At 43.0% G+C, this 22,920-nt stretch overlaps 1 protein-coding gene across 4 annotated transcripts in view; it reads left to right on the top strand.

The window, feature by feature from the left end:
* Positions 1–22,920, top strand: part of sema6bb (sema domain, transmembrane domain (TM), and cytoplasmic domain, (semaphorin) 6Bb) — a 590,981-nt gene that overhangs the window by 256,779 nt on the left and 311,282 nt on the right. For all 4 annotated transcript variants that reach the window (XM_041204971.1, XM_041204968.1, XM_041204969.1 and 1 more), the window contains one exon: positions 21,618–21,752. In XM_041204971.1, the coding sequence (XP_041060905.1) occupies positions 21,653–21,752 (100 nt within the window). In that variant the 5' untranslated portion in view covers positions 21,618–21,652. The remainder of the gene's footprint in view (positions 1–21,617; positions 21,753–22,920) is intronic.

Raw genomic sequence — 22,920 nt, 5'->3', positions numbered from 1 at the left:
GAATACCAATTCTAAAGGGAACAACAATTTATACTGCATGAGAAGAAGTGTTGATTGATTGGCAAAAGGACTCTGATTGGTAGAGGCATTATCGTGGAGAATGCACCATGGAACAGTTAACTTCCAAATATTTGTTTAAGTTCAAACCGGGCAAGTCGACTCTGATTAGGTAAGGCATTGCCATGGGGAGTGAACCAGGGAATGGCTGTCCAACAAGCTTACCTTTAATTAAAAAAGGTACAATGTGTGGACATGCTCTTTCTGTTTGCAAAGTAAAGACCCTTACATTTGAATATATGTAACTTCTAGCATGCATAAGTGAGCCACACCGCAAATCCAACTGATAATCTTAAATTGGTTGTCAGTATAATTCTTAGAACAATCATGGATTGTTTAGCAAGTGTTGGTCAATCATGGAATCACACCTAGTGTTGACACTATATTTTGAGTTTTGCAAGCATGGGTTGGTTGAGTACTTTGCCCATTGCGAACAGCCGAAGGTATGTGCTGTTTGATATGATCCATCAGTCATTGGGACGTACAGTGTAAATACTTGGCATCATAGTGGCACTGAAATTCTGATGCATTCTCCATGGTAATGTCTCTACCATTCAGAGTCCCCTTGCCAACCAATCAGCACCCTCTTCTATGCAGTATAAATTGTTGTTCCTTTTACATTTGGTATTCTTACAAAAATGAAAAATGCTCAGCTGAGGAGATAACAGTGGCCCGCTGGCCCCTCTGAAATTGAATAAAAAAAGGGAGATAATTAGAGAGACATGGAGAAAGAAATAACATTTTACCAGAAGACATATTTACTGTGACCTAGAAAGATTCAGCCATTCTAAACTCTGAGTTTGAGCAAAGAGCCTTCCTCCGCCATTGCGCAGCATTGTCCACATAAACTGCAAACAACTGGATTTTAAGGATCGAAAGAGTTTAGAAATTGATTTTATGGAGTATGTGTGTGTAGTATTCTCATTGTTTGTGAGGACATTGGCTGCTTTGAAAAGTAGATGGTATTGGTGTTCACCATTATTCATCTGAGGATAAATTGTGAGCTGCACGTGCTGGAAGAAATAAAAATCTCAAAAGATTGATTTGTCCCAGAATCCTGTGCCTGACCGTGATTTATTGTGTCCATGGCGCCGACAGGCCATAAATCTCTGGGGTCAAAAACAATAATCTACTTGAGTGAATTATCACTTAATGCTCTCCGGCGCGATGCCCATTTCTGAAGCATTTTTAATCCTGACCTGAAAGTTTGCTCATACATAATAAATAGGATCATAACGCTATTACTGTGTATTAACATCATTCTTTCAACGTTTGTCTGTGCAAAGAACTTCATAATTTAGTGTGCACCTGCAGGACTCATAAAATTCGAGTTTTCGACACCCAGGAAGGAGGAGCCCATAAAACTTCCATTGGTGTCATGCTGGGTTCTCATGTTTTATCTTTTCAGTGATCCTGACCGATCATCCGAAAGTTCACTGCTCTCAGCAGGCAGTTCATTATTGCCCACTTTAGAATAGATTCTGCATTGTATGCAATTTGAAACGGCGACTGATGGGCCTGAAAAAAAATGCTAAAACTTGTATTTAATTAATAGTGCCTTTCACAACCCCAGAAAATCCCAAAGCACTTAAAGTCAATTAAATACTTTTGAAGTGTAGTCAGTGTGTCAGTATAGGAAACACAGCAGCCAATTTGCACATGGCAGCTCCCACAAACAGCAATGTGGTTGAGGGATCCTGAGGAGAGCTACCCTGCTCTTCTTTTTGAAATAGTGCCATGAGATCTTTTATATCCACCTGAGAAAGCAGAGAGGCATCGGTTTAACATCTTGTCTGAAAGAGGTGAAGGTGCAAGTCATGTGGAGAAGAGCAATATTGAAGAATGGAGCTTTGAAGATAAAACAAATCAGGAAGAGTGATCTGACAATCTCAGTCTTTGATTTTAAAAACTGATAGGTTGTGGTAGGAAAAGAAGAATGAGGAAGGTGAGGAGACGCAGTTTCAAGGGTGCACCAAGTTTCGTTCAACACACAGCATTGTTCTCGAAGGTCTTGCGTATGCTGCTAATTGTCTGTTTAAGATGCAGGGCAGATTTTAGGGCACCTGCAGTAGCACTGATGTTGCATGCACGCAAAATCATGTGCACACAATTACTTTCCAGTCACGATTCTGGTCAGGGATCATCCCTGATGTCAAGGAAAGAGCCACACTGAGCCCTTGTGCAAAACAAAAACACATTTCTGTCCTGTATGACAGATCAGATCAGAATGAAATGGAAGCACACAATATCCAGTGCTGTTGTCGCTGGGCATTTTTATTGATGATTAATGGCACCTTGCCATCAGCAGCTCTGGAAGAAACCATCTTTTCCTTGTCGGCTAGACTTAGTGCCACCACCTGTGGAGGTATTGTTATTGCCCATGTTAGTCTGTTTGTCTGTAAACAATATATCTCAAAAAATATTGGATGAATTTCAATGAAATTTGGGATACAGATGTGGCTCAAGGAAAATGCGATTAGTTTTTGACGAAGATATAAATAAGATCTGGATATGGATGCTAGATTTTTTTAAAGGATCTGATAACACTGGGAGATAGGGTAAGTTGATTCATTTTTTACAATGTAATGGTTTGTTTTATTTAGAATGTTGTTGCTGAAAAGGAACTGAAAAGCCAAAGCTTTTTGTCTTGCGCTCATCAGGACAAATGCAAGAATGCCAAATTTCAAATGATCGTAACAGGAGAAGAGGATGCTGATTGGTTGGCAAGTCAACTCTGATTGGCCAAGGTATTGTTATTGGGAAAAGCAATGGGGAAATATTCACAAGCTCCCTGGTAATTCAAAAAAGGTGCAAGGCTTGAACATATTCCTTTAGTTTTCAGAAAATGAGTCCCTCCATATGAATGTATGATATATGTTGCTTCTAGCAAGGTAGCATGTTGTTGATTGTTTAAAAAGTTGCGGATTGCTTCAGCTGCTGGGGTGGAATTTGTCATAGCTGCCAAAAAATGTGAGCAGAGTTTTCAAGAGCAGCTTGTTAGATATGCATTGGCCTGAAGCCTCCTCAGTGAGATGGAAGCTCTTAAAAAATTACTTCTTTTTTTCAGCTGAGTTACGTAGCATCAACCTAGCAGGGAAAATCCTCAAAGAAGAGCTGTGTAATTGTAATAACATTGTACAAAATTTTCACGGAGTTGAAACAACTCCAGAGCCATTTGCAAATGGTGGATAGGACCCATTTCTTCGATTCCTACCCGCAATTTTCACTGGCACAGAATAAGAGTGCAGGTGCAGCCCACACTCTGCGCTCCCAACCTGGCTGGCCCCATTGTGGGATAGGCATCTCCTAGTACCCCACAACTTTCATTTTGGCCACCTTTTCCATGACTCATGATTCATGGATCTCAGAAGAGTCATGAACCATAGTCTAGATTGAGAAGCTTTTGAAAGGTAAGTTTAAAAGGTTGTACCCATGCCTCCCATTTCCCCTCCATGCCAACTCAAAGCTAACCCCTTCCATCCCATGCACCTCCCTGGCCCCTTAAAGCCTACATTCCAACTCAATGCCAACTCATGGTACCCACTCAGCTCATAGCCCCTTATAGCCCCCATGCTAACTCAATGCAACTCATGCACCCTCACCTCCAATGGCCCCTCATACCCTCGATGTCAATTTGTGGCCTTTCTATGCCCATTCACTCAGTATACAATGAACCTAGATCTATAAAAGAATTATGTGAGTGGGAGTTTGTTACACAGCTGGAGAGACTTGTTAACTTCGTTGTTCGACATCTTTATGTGGTTATAAGTTATGTTTCTATGATCTCTTTTTATCAATGTCTCAATGTTTATTTGTACAACTTTAAGAGGTGATACCATAATGGTCTGTTTAATTAACACTTTTGTAGGGTTGTAGGAACACCATTTTATTTTTAAATAATTATGAATGGGTGTCTTTTTTCTAAGCAGTTTTCACACATGCCATTATTACTAGACGGTACGTTGGTTCTCTACATAGTGTACATATGTGAATGGGCATGGGAAAGTCATGGGCTGGCATGGGGCTATAAAGGCTCATTGGATGTGGGTGGGTGCATGAGTTAGCATTGAGTTGGCATGGCGGCATGGACGTGGCATGGGGACTGATGATGAGTTTGAGGGGTGAGGGCTACAGGGCCTAAAATCTAACCGAACAGCTGGGTCAAAGTTCCACAGGATTAATATAGACCTTTTAACTTGCTCACCTCAGCACCTGTCTGGATCTGTAACCACCCCCAATTTGCCTCAGGGGGAATTAAATTGAATAGGGCAGGCCGATTACTGGGGCTGTTCAACTGATAGTCAATACAGTTTAGTTATTGACAGGGTCTTAAAGTGGAGCACAACATGCCTATTTGCAGGGAAAGAAAGGGTTAGGGAGCATTCAACATCCTCTATATGGAAACTTGTTGGCTTTGAGACTCACCACAGCTTATTTCCTGATGATTGGAGCTGAAACCCCTATCCCTAATATAAAGCCTACTGTCCCCAACCAGGACTCCCCACTCTCCTTTCCATTTCACAATCCCAATGACTATAAGATCGCTAGCAATTTAAAGTCACACCATCAGCTTTAAGGAGTCATTTTCTGACATTGTGCTCCAGACAGCGTACAGTCCTTAAAAAGGAATGCCAGAAACTTGGGCATGAGTGTGATTTTCCAGACGTGTACTGAATTGGTTAGAAAATTACTAACAGCGCAAGCCAGAGTTTGTAATAAGTGTCTCAGCTGGACAAGGCCCCCCACTGGAACAATCATGTTGGCAAATTAGCCCCTTAATGTAATAGCCAGCAATTTTAAATCCATTATGCTCTCAGTTCAGGTATAGCATGTTTAGATGTGGAGTTCTTTCTTTCAGATCCAATAATGTGGTTTAGCTGAAGCTCAAAAGGGACTAGCCCTGCTAAACAATAGTGATGTTCTTCCATTTCCCACAAGAGCTATCCAAGGGCATATTTTTGGTGAGATTACCAGTTGGTATCAGGTTAGGAGAGTGCTCCAATTTGTTACATCAGCATTAACTTGCAGGCCATTGGAACATTTTTTTATTATTTATTAATGTGGGCATCGCTGGCTAAGCCAGCATTTATTGCCCATCACTAAGTGCCCTTGAGAAGGTAGTGGTGAGCTGCCTTCTTGAACCACTGCAGTCCCTGTGGTGTAGGTACACCCACAATGCTGTTAGGAAGGGAGTTCCAGGATTATGACCCAGTAACAGTGAAGGAATGGCAATTTATTTCCAAGTCAGGATGGTGAGTGGCTTGGAGGGGAACTTCCAGATGGTGCTGTTCCCATGTGTCTGCTGCCCTTGTCCTTCCAAATGTTAGCGGCCGTGGGTTTGGAAGGTGCTGCCTAAGGAGCTTTGGTGAGTTTCTGCGCTTCCTCTTGTAGATGGTACACATTGCTGCCACTGTGTGTCGGTGGTGGAGGGAGTGAATACTTGTGGATGGGGTGCCAATCAAGAGGGCTGCTTTGTTTTGGATGTTATCAAGCTTCTTGAGTGTTGTGGGAGCTGCATTCATCCAGGCAAGTGAAGAGTATTCCATCACACTCTTGACTTGTGCCTTGTAGATGGTGGACAGGCTTTGGGGAGTCAGGAGGTGAGTTACTTGCCACAGGATTCCTAACCTCTGACCTGCTCTTGTAGCCACAGTATTTATATGGCTAGTCCAGTTCAGTTTCTGGTCAATTGTAACCCCCAGGATGTTGATAGTCATTGAGTGTCAAGGGGCGATGGTTAGATTCTCTCTTGTTGGAGATGGTCATTGTCTGGCATTTGTATGGCATGAATGTTACTTGCCACTTGTCAGTCCAAGCCTGGATGTTGTCCAGGTCTTGCTGCATTTGGACAAGGACTGCTTCAATATCTGAGGAGTTGTGAATGGTGCTGAAGATTGTTCAATCATCAGTGAACATCCCCACTTCTGACCTTATGATGGAAGCAAGGTCAATGATGAAGCAGCTGAAGACGGCTGTGCCTAGGACAGTACCCTAAGGAACTCCTGCAGTGATGTCCTGGAACTGAAATGATTAACCTCCAACAACCACGGCTATCTTCCTCTGTGTTAGGTGTGACTTCAACCATTGGAGAGAATTCCCACTGACTCCAGTTTTTCAACGGCTCCTGGATGCCACACTCAGTCAAGTGGTGCCTTGATGTCAAAGGCAGTCACTCTTACCTCACCTCTTGAGTTCAGCTCTTTTGTCCATGTTTGAACTATGGCTATAATGAGGTCAGAATCTGAGTGACACTGAATCAGTGAGCAGATTACTGTGAAGCAAGTGCCATTTGATAGCACTGTTGATGACCCCTTCCATCACTTTACTGATGATCGAGATGAGACTGAAGGGGCGGTGATTTGCCAGGTTGGATTTGCCCCACTTTTTGTGTACAGGACATACCTGGGTAATTTTCCACATTGCCAGGTAGATGCCAGTGTTATAGCTGTACTGGAACAGCTTGACTAAGGGTGCAGCAAGCCCTGGCGCACAAGTCTTCAACACTACTGCTGGAATGTTGTCAGAGCACAAAGCCTTTGCAGTATCCAGTGCCTTCAGTGATTTCTTGATATCATGTGGAGTGAATCGAATTGGCTGAAGTCTGGCATCTGTGGTGCTGGGGACCCCTAGAGGAGGCCAAAATGGATCATTAACTTGGCACTTCTGGCTGAAGATAGTAGCAAATGCTTCAGCCTTATCTTTTGCACTGATATGTTGGGCTCCTCCATCATTGAGGATGGGGATATTTGTGGATCCTGCTCTTCTAGTGAGTTGTTTAATTGTCCACCACCATTCACGACTGGATGTGGCAAGACTTCAGAGCTTAGATCTGACCTGGTGGTTATGAAATTGCTTAGCTCTGTCTATCACTTGCTGTTTGGTGCGCAGCTAGTCCTGTGCTGTAGCTTCACCACATTGACACCATTTTTAGGTGTGCCTGAGGCTGCTCGTGGTATACCTTCCTGCATGGGCCGCTGGGCTACGAGGTAATCAGCAGGAGGCTTCCTTGCCCATGTTTGACCTTATGCCATGAGACTTCATGGGGTCCCGAGTGGATGTTGAGGACTCTCAGGGCAACTCCCTCCCAGCTGTATCCCACTGTGCTGCCACCTCTGCTGGGACTGTCCTGCAGCTGAGACAGGACATTCCCAAGGATGGTGATGGTGGTGCCTGGGACATGATCTGTAAGATATGATTCCATAAGCATGACTATGTCTGTGAGACAGTTCTCCCAATTTTGGCACAAGCCCCCAGATGTTCATAAGGAGGGCTTTGCAGGGTTGACAGGGCTGGGTTTGCCGTTCTCTTTTCTGGTGCCTACATGGTGTGTCCAGTTTCATTCCTTCTTATTGGCTTTTTATTGTTTGATACAACTGTGTGGCTCGCTCCATTTCAGAGTCAACCACATTGCTGTGGGTCTGGAGTCACAGATGCCTGATGAGGAAAGGACAGTAGATTTCCTTCCCTAAAGGACATTAGTGAACCAGACAGGCTTTTCCAACAATTGACAATAGCTTCATGGCCATCATGAGACAATTAATTACAGATTTATATTTATTTATTTATTTATTTATTTTATTCATTGGATGTGGGTGTTGCTGGCTAGGCTAGTATTTATTGCCCATCCCTAATTGCACTTGTTCAGCAGGCATTTTAAGAGTCAACCACATTGCTGTGGGCCTGGAGTCACATGTAGGCCAGACCAGGTAAAGACGGCAGATTTCCTCCGCTAAAGGGCATTAGTGAACCAGGTGGGGTTTTTTGCGATAATCGTCAATGGTTTCATTATCAGATTTTTAATTCTAGATTTTTTTGTTGAATTCAAATTTCACAATCTGCCATGGCGGGATTTGAACCCAGGTCCCCAGAGCATTACACTGAGTCTCTAGAATACTAGTCCAGTGAAAATACCACTGTGCCCCATCGCCTCCCCATATTGAATTCAAATTCCACAATCTGCCATGGCGGGATTCAAACCCGGGCCCCCAGAGCATTACCCTGGATTACCAGTCCAGTGACAATATCATTCCGCCACCGTCTTCATGCAAGAGACAGTGGCAACTTCATGGTACTTGAACAAGTGGCCAGTTCCTATGAGCTGAAGCAGTGACCAGGAAGTCAGCTGAACCTGTCCTATGCCCATAGGGCTAGAATTTTCATGGGGATTGTCCCTATCCCCTGCCATGACTTGAGCAGAACAGCAGAAACCCTGGGCTGCTTATAAATCCTGCAACGTTTCCACGAGACATCTGCTGAAATTACAGTGGGCATTCAATACCACACTCACAGATATTCTACCCTTTGATGTTTAAATGCAGTGGACTTTCCAGCAGGGGTCACTGGATAGCATACCAGAGTGAGAACCATGACCAAATTTACCCCCCTGAGCACAGAGATAATGAGGCAAGTTGGAGCACAGAGATCAGCTAGCAAAGTAGATGCTGGAGACAGAATCTGGAACTTGTCTGCATTGCTGACATTTTTTTTTTATTTATTGCTATTGACCTTTATAAATTATTTGTATTTTTAAAATTGCTATTCCAGTTTTATCTATTATTGAAGATTCCTTTTGTTTTGCAAGTTCTTGCTTTGCAGGTGTGGGGATGGAAACTTGGCAAAAAAAGAATGGGCGGTAGTATAAAGTGGGTGTTATTCAATCGGCTCTTAAATTACTCCCTTGCCCGTAGTCAATATAGAACACATCAAGAAGAATCAGAAGTAGAAATTTCACCCCAAGCCTATTAAAACAAAACCCTGGACAGGATTTGTAGGTCGGTGTGCGGGCACGATTGGTGGGCCCGGGAATGGACTGCTGATCACGATGGGCTCCCAGCCACGATTTCATGCCGGCTGGCCAATTAACAGCCAGCCAGTGTGAAACGCGCGCTGAAATGCTCGGCGCTGCTGGGGTGGGGTCGGGAGGAGGGCAGGCACTGACATAAGTGCAGGTATGGTGGAGCGCTCACAGAAAGCTTCCTGAAGGTAGAGAGCTGACTCAGGGAGCTGAAGACTCTAAAAATATCAAATAAAGATTTTTAAATCCAGAAAAAAACGTCCATGCAACACAAGCAGTCACCTGAGCATAGACATTATAAAAATTCCATGCATAGGTTTTCATTTATTTCTTATTTAATAACGGAAACCTCATCTTGCCCTTGGATGAGGTTTCCTAAAAAATGCAAAGGCCGCCTGGCCAACTCCCCCACCCGCCAACCATAACGTTGGACAGGCAGCGAAAAATCCCATTTAATTGCGCTGTTAATGGGCTTAAGAGCCCTCTTAATTGTCGGTGGGCTGCTTCCGAGTTTAGCTCACACCTGCCAACTGAAATATCACGCAAGTGTGCGATGACGTTGGGATGCTCGTCCAATGTCATCACGTGTTATTTTATGCTCGAATGGGTCAGGCGTGCACCCGCCTGCTCAGCAAAGAACTCTGGCCCCAGTTTCTGTTCTCTGTGGTTGAGTACATGTGATTCCACAAATCCACTGTGGAACACCGAGTTCTCTTTCCTGCTATATTCTCTAATCTTGCTTGTGTATGCAGGAGCTTATCAGTGCTTCACTGTGTGTTGTATAATAATTATGGTGTCATTCCCTTGATTGCATTACATTAAGAATGAACCTTCTTAATTAAAAAATAATAATAAATTACTTGCAAGCTTTAATTTTGATTTTCTAATTAATGTTGTTCCAGTTAATAAGCAGCCTTGAAACCAAGTCAAGGTCCATCAGCCTATAAGAGATGAAATAAGTTAATATAGCGGCTTACTGACCAGCTTCCAAGTTCCAGTCATTGTGTTCAGTGAGGAGGTGTTCGTGAATGTAACACAATGCATGCATGATATGAACTGACTGTTAGATGCTATAATAGTGCCAACAAATGGAGAATATGGGTGGGGAGCAGGGGGGGTGCTGTGCATTTTCAACTGCTGACTGATTGCTTCTCACCTTAAAAAGTGCTCTCAGCAGCTGAAAACTTGGAGTGAGGAGAGTGGCACCTCAGCAATGCGACAGACGCTCAATAGATAGATGACCAGATGTAATGATTGTAAATGGGCCTAAAGCCCGCTGAAGCATTGGGACTTGGGAGATTCACTCTCAATAACACTTGTGCAACATGTTGTAATGTAGCCTCACTCTTGATATGTTTATTTATTGCTTTGAAGAAAGCTTGTGCAGTTTAAAACTTCATAAGAATCCCTTCCGACAAGTTGGCACCCAGTGACAGCCTCCCACTCATTTATATTCTCTATCAAATTGTCAAATAACATACCTGCTCCTCACCCAAGTTTCCATCTGTGGCCTTTGGAAGAATCCGTAGGTTATTCAAGAGGAGCTGCACAAGGGGCCTAGGTATTCACTGACATGGGGGATTGTGGCAGGCAGTTGGTGGCACCCAGTTCAGGGTGTGAGCTCAGTTGGAAATGGCTTTGGGAGGCAGTGGTCAAGTGGAGAGGGCTCAGCCATTTTAGTAGCTTTCCAGCTCCAAAGAGCCATTCTAGTTGTTCTGCTGTAGGAGTTTTCCCCACATATTTACAGTAAGACAGAGGGGACAACCAGGCATGTTGCCCATCTTTACATTGCAGGCTGGGAGAATCAGGGGACTCTGCATGCCCCCCACAATCCCGTTAATCCAATTCCAGTCCTTTGTATTTTGAAGGAAATAAAAGTATTGCACAACCAGACAGAAAGATGAAAATGTCAGTCAAATGGAGCTCCATTCATTAATTTATTATCAAGGGTTCAACTGTTTTCTCCACTTATTAAATAAGCAAGTGCCAAAATATTTTAGTTTCAGTGCCACTAATGACTAAAGCATAAAAGTTAGGATTCAGTGACCTGGTTTCAGATCTCAGTATAGGCCTCATACAGCCAGCCTCCAGTAATTTCTAATTATGCTAATTCACCGCTGTATTCTAATACACCATCATAAATTATTAACAGCAGCACAATGCGCCTCCTGTGTAATGGTACTGTTGCATCTTCTTCAATGAATTGAACAAACTGACACATCAAGATTGCTCTTGAGTTAAAACTTAGCGAGCTTAATTCATGTCACAGACTTGGCAAGCTATGGGCTTCAGATCATGTTTCAATTCAACTTAAAATATTGAAATAAACAAGTTGACTTAACTTTGGATGAGACTATTTCAGGCAAGCAGGGTGGTACAGCTATTTTCAGTTGAGTTGCCATATGAAAAGGGTTAATGATATTATTGCTAAATTACACATTGTAAAATAGCTTTTTACCCTCCAAACCAAACTCATTTTTGATTGAAGTTGCATAAGGTGACAACTGGATTATCAAGAATGATGTGGAACCCCCCACCATCCACCCCCCCACCCCTTCCCTAGTCAGAATACACACAGAGCTGTATTTTTTTTGAAGTTATATTTTATTCATCATGGCATGCTACCTAGTACACAGAGCAAACCTAAAACCCTGCTTGAGATGCACTACATATATTAATGACAGGGAAGGCTTAGTGTAGACAGTTCTTCTTACCATTGGGACATTATGTGTCCTTCAGGAGTTCCTCGGTTCCCTGCTTGTGTTGCTGAATGTGACAAGGTTAGTGCCTCCAGTTTTGTTGAGAATGGTGAGGGTTTTAAAAAAAATTTTTGATTTGTTTGTGTTCTGGTCTAGGTCATGTTCCATGGGTGGCATCATGTCGCTTTGCCTAATTGCATTTAAACAGACCACCTGCAATTACAATTTCTGACTCTCTCGCTGCATGACACACACAACTGTTGTAGTCGATGGCACTTCATAATGTGAAGACCGAATAACATCAGTGTTCCACAATCTCATGGGACTTTCTAACTGCTGTGCCTCCACTTAAATGTGAAAACATAGAGCTGAGTCTTTTTCCATTGGGAATTTCCAGGTGTCAGTGGTGGCCCTAGATAGAGTAAATGGTGAAAGCAATACATACAGGTCAGAGCTCTGATCAAAGTGCCCTTTTCGCAGACTCGCTAGCTGGTATAGCTCCTTCCTGCACAGTCTGTTTTGGCCAGAGCATTAACAAGAATCCTTCCAGCAGCTGGTCCAACCAAGCGTTCACTTAAAACCTGTTTGCCCTCTTTATTTTCTTCTATTAAACAAAAATAATTATTATGTATTTCTTTATAAATACTGAACGCAGCAACAATCCACTTTTTTCCTCAAGTTTATTATTAACATGCCAAAGAACTGAAATGCCTCATTGTGAAGTTTTGCATCTGTGAATGTGATTTCTCTCAACTGCAATTTTATCTTACCTTCTTGTCCTCCTTTACTTTCTCTCTTAACATGTATTTATTATTTTCATTCTATTGATTTTAATCTTAATTTTCTATTTTTTCAAGCTTAAAATCTTTGACTTCTTTCTTTGCCTTTTTGCATTCACAAATCAGTTAGAGACCCAGCTTGACTCGAATGGCAGCTTTTTTCACATCTGAGTCAGCATAGGTTGTAGATACAAGCCTCATCCTGGATTTAAGCACAAAATCTGGACTGACACTTCAGTGCAGAACTGAGAGAGTGCTACACTGCAGAAAATCCTGTCCTTATCAAACCAAGGCCAGTCTGTCTGTTCCATCCAAAAGACAGGTCCCATACTGAAAACAGAACATGAAGCAATTGTCCTGGTCAACATTCCTCCCTCAAGCCAACCACCAAAAAAAGAGATGAATTGGTAATTTATCTCATTTGGTGTTTGTGGAATTTTGCTGTGTGCAAAATAGCTGCTGCGCCATCCATATTGCAATGGCAACTGCACTTCAGAAATGGACTCAATAGCTGTGAAGTGCTTTAATATCATGTCCTCAGAGATGTGATGAGGTGTTAGAGAATGCAAGTACTTTTCTTTGGAGTTGGAAGAAACTTCGAACAAAATTGTCATTTAATTGGTTAAAAGTCAGTCTCCAAAAGCCACTGATATGAGAGAACTCAAAACTCATGGAGCAGAATTTTACCATTGGTGAGCGGGTGGGGGGTTGGTGGGCAGCGCCCACTCGCTGATGCATAAAATGACGCGGGATGACGTTGGGTGGAACCCCCGACATAATCCCGCCCCATTTAACTTTTCAGGAAGGCGGGAGCATAGCCAAATCAGCTGCGGGCCCGCCAGCCTGTCAATGGCCAATTGAGGCCATTGACCGGATCATTTAAACAATTAAAGGACCTGCCCATCCAACCTTAAGGTTGGCGGGCAGACCATGAGTCCCGGCGGCAAATAGAGAAAACATGAAACCTCATCCAGCGGTGGGGTTTAAAAAATGCAGGGTTTAAAAAATGTTAATAAAGTTATTCTGTAAATTATGAACATGTCCCATCTCATGTGACGTTGTCACACGAGGGGGACATGTTAGGGATTTTTTTTTTTTCTATTTTTAATGTTTTTCAAAGTGGAAGCGATCTCCCTGAGGCAGCACTTAGCCTCCAGGAGATGTGCACTCTTTCATGCACATGCACAAAAGACCACACTCCCGCTTTTAAGGAATCCCCTCACCCGCACAGGAAGCGCATGGCGCTTCATGCCAGACGTCACGCTGGGCGGGCCTTAATTGGCCTGCCCCCGTAAAATGGCATTGTGGCCCACTTCCCTGGCGCGGGGATCAGCTCCCTGCCCACCGGAGATTGGGTCAGGCCCGCCCACCTGACAGGCAAAAAATTCTGTCCACGGTGTCACGTGTACGAACATGACCAAAATTGACTCATTTCTCGGTATAAGATGGAAAGGGCTGTCAATGGACAGGCAAGCTTCATAGCCACCAGCAGAAAGGCAGACTGACCAAGTAAACTCATTAATTGTGCGCTAAGGGCTACTATTACAGTTATAAGTTTGGTGGTGACATTTGAGAAGCTTTGTTACTGTAATATTAGTGTTTGTTTCAGTCTCACCGTGTACTAAACCGAAAATACCCTGTGCAAAAGGAAATTTCTACCTGTCAAACAAGTCGAATCGGTGCGTTGTTCTAGGACTAAGAGCTTCAATAAAAGTAGTCAGGCACTGAAATGTTCAAGCTCTGATTCTTTAGCATGTATTTGGTTAACTGACCTCATCTGGGTGACGTTAGCGTTGCAGCAATTAGCCTCAGCACCATCAGTTAGGAAGATAAAATTTCAGCCAAGGTCCCTGTCCTTGCTGCAAAGCACCCTTTGTAGGCACTGGGAAAGACAGGAGTACACTATTGCCCTCTTCCCCTCCCCTTCCCCGCTGACATTGATTATCATTGACAAATTGTAAGATGGTTGAGTGGGCTGATGGAAGCTATGGCACCATCCCTCAGCGTGTGTCAGAAACTTCAAGGAAGACGAAGCGACAGTTGGAACAAAAGGAAACAGCAGATCAAGAGATAACCAGAATTACTTATCCTGCATAGATATACTTTTGATGTCTCATTCCTTCATGTGATTGCAAAGAGCTATCTATCCTGGGGGAAGGTTGGGTGCAAAAATATTTGTGTCAAAAAACATGCTGATATTGTTAGTTCCTTGGTGGAAACATCTCAGTGGTTTATTGAATATTAATAAACCACTCAAGAAATGAGGAGCTAGGGCAAGTCAGTGAATTTGTTATGCTGTGCTTTATTTATGATGTCATTAAGTTTGAATGTAAGTCGCGACTGCTCCAACATGCGTTCTTTCCCCTCTGTTATTCTTGTAGCACTTCTTCCCTGGCTTTCCTGAAGGCACTGACCCATGCTAGGATACAGTTTCATAAACGCTGGCCACCCTCTGGTAACTCTCCAAAGTCATCGTTCATCATGTTTGTCCACTGGCAGACCGTTTGATTGGAGCCATCACAGCCGAGCCTCGCCATCCCTCATTCAATGAGTGCACGCCTATGTTATCAAACAAGTGTTACTGGATGCAGTCCAGGCTTAAGAACCCTGGCTCCTTTCCCCACCTCATTAGTTCAGTTTGCAGTGACCACTTCACACTACATGCACTTAGGACGGCTCTGTGCCCTAATTAATCTGGCTGGGAACCCTCCCTAAAGTAATTCTCCTTATCTGCTATAGAGAACAAACCCCAGACTTTGTTTCAGGTAGACTGGTTTCTGTCTATAATGGTTGTCTCTAACTTCATCGATATAACAGGAATATTGTATTGTGACTGGCTCAAATTCTCACAGGCATTCCCTGAGTTTTCTCTTTTTACAACTTTGTTTTGCACTTTGCTTCTCCACTCTCCGGAAGAGCTGACCATTGCTGCAGTATAACTAGTGGGGATCAGCTGAGCTTCAAACCCTCATGCAAATAATCGTTCTGAATATGTTGTGAGTGTTTCTAGGCCACATGGCCAAAGGTGATCCAATCTTCCGAGCATACATAATTTCTGGTACAGATCACAAGAGAGCAGTCAAAACCAGTGGGGTTTATCAACCCGTCTTGCAGCAGGAATGTGTTGTAGAGAGACCAAAATAGCACAGAAAAGCTTACCATAGTCTTGGTACCCATTGCAATTTTGTTACAGCTGCTGCAATAGGTACCCAGGGCTCTGAATGGAAATGGACCAGAAGCGTGTAACTATACTCAAAAAGGATTTCTATAATATGCATTGGACTCTGATGGGATTTTCAACTGAAATCCTACAGTATCTGCACTGCAGAAATCTTGCCCTCTGACACTGAGATGTGAAGCGCTTAAACCAGCGTCCCTTGAAAGGATTTTTGGAGGTCTTTCAGGAAAACCCGAAATTGAGGTCAGTGGACGTATGTTTCCGGCGGAATGAATATGATTATTCCTGACCGCTGCCTGACCTTCTCTGGCACCATTGGTCTGGCACCCTTCTTTAGAAGATCTTCGGCAAGTCTGGACATTGGATTTTCTTTCCCTGCGCTCCCAACAATATTTCCAACACTGAATCAATTCCCCAGCTCCATGCCAATGAGGCCAGCCAGCAAAGTGATTCAGGCTTGTCGCAAGCAATGTCAGACAGGCATCCTGATTGGTCAGCCCAGCCCAGTCACCCACCAGATCTATGGTACACATGAAAATCACCCCCACTGTGTTCACCTCCCCTTAGCCTTAGCTTGTGGGCGTTGAGCCATTGGCCTCACCTCCAACTTTGATCACCTAATGTAGCACAGATGAGTGATCAAGTATAGGGACCTCCCTTGTCTGAATTATTCAGCTACATACACTGCAGTGTCTTTCACAATTGAATCATGTGGGGGAGTGGACATCTGTGCATTTTCAACGGGTGGCTTTGTTTTTGCCAGAATTTTTTTTGTCATGTAGAAGGTTAATTAACCATTCGCTTCCACTGAACTTTAAATAAAATGCACACAAGGGAGCCTACTGCTAGCTCAGTGTGCACTGCTCAGTGAGGTGCTGAGCCACATAGTACAGGAAAGTCCCCATATTTGGCCTCTGGTTTTCGGTTTGTTGCTAAAACTGGTCACTTAAGGTAGGGAGGAGAAAATAAATCAGTCAGGATTGCTCCTTTTGATCACAATTCAGTGGACCTGTGCTGGCAAATTCTGTATATGTGATGCCTGCATGGTCAAATAGCCAGCCAATATCATTGTCTGTTTTTTAATTCAATTTGGGATGCGGGCATTGTTGGCAACACCAGCAGTTATTGCCTATCCCCAGTTGCCCTTGAGAAGGTGATGGTAAGCCACTTTCTTGAAGCGCTGCAGTCTGTATGCTGAAGTTTCTGCCACAGTGCTGTTAGGGAGGAAGTTCCAGGATTTTGATGCTGGCTCACAAATGGTGATGACGGCAGTGCACTGGAGGCCTGTCAGTCTCTATGCACCATACTGAGCTGAAGCAACCCCCTTCCGGACCAGAGGTGAGAAAACTGAAGGGACAAAAAGTACAGAAGGAGGAATCCCAACCAAAGCATGCAAGCAGCTCAGAATGAAGCTGCTGTTGGAGATGGAGTTTAAAAATAGGTCTGCACGTTGAAGGACCATGAGGCATAGAATTATCCAAACATTCAACAGGAACTTGATACCATTGCTTGAGGATTAGCCTCTGACATCTTGCCTGCCTATCATGCATACAGTACAACACATGCCAACTGAAAGGTAGCAATCCACACACTCCAGATATCGTGCAGCCAGTTCAAGGCTTTGTGTGGGTTGACATCTGCATAGATTGCTTTCTTGGTTCCACAGTTTTTATGGTTCAATCTCTTCCACAGATGAACAAATTTTCTTACAACAGGAAAAGCATCCCGAATGGCACTCAGTGCATCCCCTCCTCTACACCCCAAAGGCACTAAATCGTGCTGTGGTACAGTTCCTTAAAGGGCAGAAATCCATCATAGTATCCTACACTGGGAGCATGGGCAGGCAATTCGACTGCAAGATGCCTCACAGCCTGATGCTGTCTTCACAAGCGCATTTTTCCAGCAGGAGGGGCTGACCAGTGGTCAGGGTCAGGAAACCTGGTTGATTTTTTTTTTTCCTTTCTTAGTCCTGGGACACTGAAACCAATTGTAAGATCACCAAAAACTTGCCTAGCTGAGACAGGCTCACTCAGTACAGACCAGAAGTGGAACTGAGCCCTTTCTCGTCTCTGTAACTCAGCAATGTATGGAGTGGCGCCTTTATCCACTGAGGACACCAGGATCCATGTTTCTTTCCACTCAAAGAGACTGATTATGTGCATCATGAATTATTCAATTGTCCTCACTTGTTGAAATGAGAATCGTATCTCAGGAGACTGGAACACTACATTGTGCTTTTACTCATGGGGCCTGACTTTGATTCCACTGATGTGATGAAAGCTTATTTTTCTGTTGGCTGTGAGAATCCAATGTGAATTCCTGGAGGGTGCAGCTTGCTCCTCAGCTTGAATGCAACCATATAATGTCACAAATTGGCAGTATCTCAGGCACAGCAGCCTCTCCCCACCCCGCCCTCAGCCCCCACCCACACACCCGCAGGATGGCTGCCTGTGTTGGGCTGAGATCACACTGGGGGAGATGCTTTGTATTTTCAGTTTGCACTAAACACTTAATTTTCTGCTTTGATAGTTACAGTTCGCCCATGCTGTGGTTATAGTTTCATACATCACAGTTCCACTTCTCAATTGTGCTTGCTCGGTGTCCCACCCCCCCCCCCGCCCTTTTTTAAGTAGAGATCCAAACCCCCTTTGAAAGTTAACATTGAATCTGCTCCCACCACCCTATCAGCAGTAACTTGACAGCAACGACCTGGTCCCAGGAACATAATGGGAAAAAGTCACGATTTTGGCAGTAGCACATTTTAACACTGAGCTGAGCTCGAGAACGGAAAGAGAAAATGTGCTCATGTGTTGCTGACCAAAAATGATGAAGCAACGCACTGTTCTGTGAGCAAGTACAAGACAAAGGGAATGAAACAGCTTTGTTCAAGCAGGCCGTATAACCTGGAAAAGTCTTCAGTCACAAATTCCTTTAGCAGTCAATAAGCATGTACCAGCATTTCACTGCAAATGGAGTTTTGCTTTTAGCAGATCAGCGATGGAAGCTCATTTAACAGGGCTTATACCCTGATTGTAAAGGTCAGCCGACTGCTGGTAGATTTAGCCCATTGTTTTTATACTCGGTGCGAGGCAGACTAATGATAAACATTGCTGTTGTAAAAACAATCAACTAATTAAATAAATCACTTCAGATTTAGACAGGAGCAGTCACTAAGGATATAGTTGTACTACTAGAAGTTGCTCATTGCTTATGATCCAGGATGGAAAATTGCTGCCAGCTCTGTATCACTCTCTGGTCAAGGAAATGGGAGCTTTACTTGGGCATGTGTGCGTATGAAGAGGTGAATGTACTGATACCTGAATATCAGTGACATTTTAGCATTAATAAAGAGATGGCAGGACATTTAGTATTATTAAAATTAAAATACAATGTGAAGCCAAGTAGTGTGAGAACAGGTGTCAAGCCAGCTAATGGAATTCAACTTGGCTGGTTGCACACCTGAGTTATACAGAAAACTTTAAATTTAAAAAAAATTGTAGCAGCTTGAAGTGCCATTAATATTCATGAAAATTCACAACTGGAACTTGGATAGCCAAGGTTACACTGCTGTATATGCATGGAGCACCAGCTATTGATTTTCTCCCAGTAATGTAGAGAACAAGAGAGGTAAATAATTCAGCAAGGTAAGGATTAAACATGTCTGTGTACATTTTCCTTTTCCAACAAACTGCAGCAGGAGTAAGCCATTTAGTCCTAGCTGATATGTGACCTAACACCATATTGCTGCCTTTGTCCCATATATCTGATATTTGGTTAACAAAAAGCTATCAATCTCAGATTTAAAATTAACAATTGGTCGGCCATTTGTGGGAGAGAGCTCAAAACTTCTACCACCCTTTGTGTAACTTTGCTCCTGAAAAGTCTGGTTCTAAATTTTAGACTATTCGCCCAGTCCTCCATACCCAGTTAGTGGAAATAGTTCCAAAGCAAAATACTGCAGGTGCTGGAAATCTAAAATAATAACAGATAATGTGGAAATAATCAACAGGTCAGACAGCATCTGTAGAGAGAAAAGCAGGATTAATGTTTTAAGTGTGACCTTTCATAGCTCTCCCTCCAGGGCCTGAATGTCCTTCCTGAGGTGTGGTGCCTAGTACCTGGTCACAGTACTCCAGGTGTAGTCTAACAAAGGATTTGTATAGTAGTAGCATAAATGTGTTCAAGTTCTCTAGGTATAAAGGCTAGTTTTCCCTTAGTCATTCTGAATATTTTTTGTACATTTTAATGATCTAAGCACTAAAGTCTGTTTATTCCTCCACTTTTTCGAGTTTTTCACTATTTTCACATTGATCAATCATTTTTAGGTTCATAATAGATGATCACGTATTTGCTTACATTGAAATCCATTGACCACAGTTCTGCCCATTCACTTAATCTATCAACATCTCTTTGTAATGTAATGCTTCTACCTATACTACTTACAATGCCATTTCTCTTTGTGTCATTGGCAAACTTGGATATGTGGCTTTCTATCTAAGTCGTTAATAAATACAATGAATAGTTGAGACCCCAGCACAAATCCTTGCGGTGCACCACAAGTCTCATCCTGCCAATGAGAGTACCTGTCCATTATCCCAACTCTCTGTCTCTGCTACTCAGCCAATTTTCTATCCAGGTCAATTCACTGAATTCCAGCTTCAGCTTTAGCTAACAATGTCTTATGAGGGACTTAGTCAAATGTCTTGTGGCAGTCCATGTTAATAACATCATAGACAACCCCCTGTCCACTACTTAGTCACCTCTTCAAAAAAATCAGCCAGGCTTGTCAGGCATGACCAACCCATGTGGCTCACTCTGATTGGTTGAAAACTTTCAAGGCTTTCAGTTACTTTATTCTTAATTACAGACTCTAGTAATTTCTCCACAACAGATGTTCGACCAGCTAATCTATAACTCCCTCGTTTCCCTCTCTCAGCTTAAATGATGGAGTGACATGCACAATTTTGCTATTTAAAGAAACAGTTCCTGATTCGAGGGAACACTGGAAGATTATAGTTTTCGCATGTACAATGTTTTCAGCTATTCCCTTTAAAACCCTGGGATGGAAACTAAGGGAACAAAGGGAGTATGAAATAGGTGTAATAATGTGATATACCTAAGCAATTTTAAACAATATTCAAATGACAAATGGGCATTTGAGGAAATTTAGCTCATTTCATTCTGGAGCTATATGTGCATTTTTTCCTGCAATTTTATTTAAGTATTAAGATGATCTGAATTTTCACCACGGCAAATTTCCTGTTTTCTGGAACTTAACAAGGTCTCTCTCAGGTATTTGTATCAGGGAGTGTGCTGCATAATATTTATCTGATTCAACTAAGACTAGGGATTCCTGTTTACTGTCTCCTTCCATAAACCATTTCTCCCCCACCCCACCAGCCCCACGCCTCCTAATTTTAACCCTTCCTACCTTGAAGACACTAACTCCCACTGGGGTTAGGGCTCCACTATTACTGAGCAGCCTCAGGCATCTTATCCAAGTAACCATTCTTCACATATCGCCTAGAAGTGATCATCAGCTGGCAATTACATTGTGGGAGGTATCCCAGGGCAACGTCTGATCCTGTCCTCAATCAATGTCTACAGATGTATGTTTTCCAGCTGGGGCCACTGGGTAGTGAGCAAAGATTGGAACCCTGGCTGACTTCCACCCCAACTCCTTAATCCAGAGGCACTAGGGTCAATTATTGCATTAAAACTGTTGCCCAGCTAAATTAGCTACCTCAACACAGACCCAAGAATCAAACCTGTACTGCATTGCACTTACCAACCTTACAGTCAGCACAATTTTATTGTTTAATACAGTATCTGTATTAAAAAGGGAGCCATCCATTATTTCATATATCAGAAATCTAACCAATCCATTTGAAGTTACAATCAAAGCTGGCTCCTGAGGGACAATTCCCTCTGCATCCTGTATGACACTAAGGCTTATATTCTCACAGAAAGCTTACTTTGCTAGAGGGTCTGTACCCAAATGCAGCCTTTTCATTAAACAAAACTGTTCCAGGAAATGAATAGGTTCACTAACTTTAAATTAACACAGAGCTCCTCTGCTAACCGCTGTGTTTTTGTGTCTTTGCCTCCAGACATCTCTGAAGAAGGCCATATTTCCTCTCTCACCATGAAGCCGTTGACCTTCCTGTTCCTCGCAGTGCTGTCTGGACTGGCTGCAGCCGCATTCCCAGATGATAGTGGGCCCCTCAGCACTGGGACTGCAGACTGTAAGTATATAGGATCATGTTTATAGTTTGAAAGGAGAATAAATTTTCAGAAGGCAAGAATTAATTTGGTAAGGGTTAACTCAGCGTTGACCCTCCTGGGAGATATTGAATATTTTTTTTAGGATGGGGGCGTCCATCATTTTCTCATCTTCTACTGAAGACGTTGGACTGGATTTTCATCATTGAGATGGGTAGCGGGCGTCGGGAAATTTCCCAGCTTGACCCACCTCAGGAAAAAGTGCTGACAAAAATGGGATTTTTGCTCTGTCAGGGGTGGGTGCTAACAGGAGTCAGATGCACCACCCCAGAAAGAGTTTGGAGGCAACCACTGGGGCTTCTAGGTGTGGAGGCGAACTGTTTAAAAGGTGCCTCTGTGCTTTAGGACTTTGTCCCAGTTATAATAAAAACAGTAAGGCCCTCTAGCCCCTCAGACACACCGCATGGCTATCCATGCCACCTCATGCCCTCCAACCACCCCCATAACCCTTCATACCCTCCATGCCAAACTGTGCCCCCACCCACACCCCCATATCCCCCTTACCCTCCATGCCAAACTATGGCACTTCCATGCCCACTCACCTACTATGCACACTGCATAGAACCAATGAACCTTATAGTGACAATAGAATGTTTTTAAAAAACTTTAAAAAGTCATCCATTCATAATAATTGTTTTTTCTACAGCCCAATAAAAGTATCAATAGCGGAAACTGCAAACACTTGAAACTTCTTTATCTTGTGTAAATAAAAATTGCGAAATTGACAGAATATATCAGAGAGCCAGAGCTGCCAGTCAAGTAATGTTGTTCCAGGGGCACAACTGTTTCAACACTCTAATGAATGCCTGGGATCTCAGCCAAGCCTCATTATGTATTCTTGGCTGGGAGCCCAGACATCCATAAAAGTGTTGAAACAGCTACATTCCAGGGAAAATATTGCTTGATTGACAGTTTTTGCCCTGGGATCTATTCTGCCAATTTTACAATATTTATTTACACAAGATAAAGAGGATCAAGTGTTTGCCATTTCTGCTATTGGTACTTGAAAGGATCCAGATGGTTGACAGTTTTATTGGGCTGTAGTAGAAGCATTTTTTATGAATGACATTTTTAAACACATACTATTGTCACTATAATGTACTTTGGTCCTAAACAGAGTGTATGGTGGAT

The sequence above is a fragment of the Carcharodon carcharias genome, chromosome 14, assembly GCF_017639515.1.
Source record: "Carcharodon carcharias isolate sCarCar2 chromosome 14, sCarCar2.pri, whole genome shotgun sequence".
NCBI lineage: Eukaryota > Metazoa > Chordata > Chondrichthyes > Lamniformes > Lamnidae > Carcharodon > Carcharodon carcharias.
Note: the sequence above shows the minus strand (reverse complement) of the source record. Positions and strands in the feature narration are given on the sequence as shown.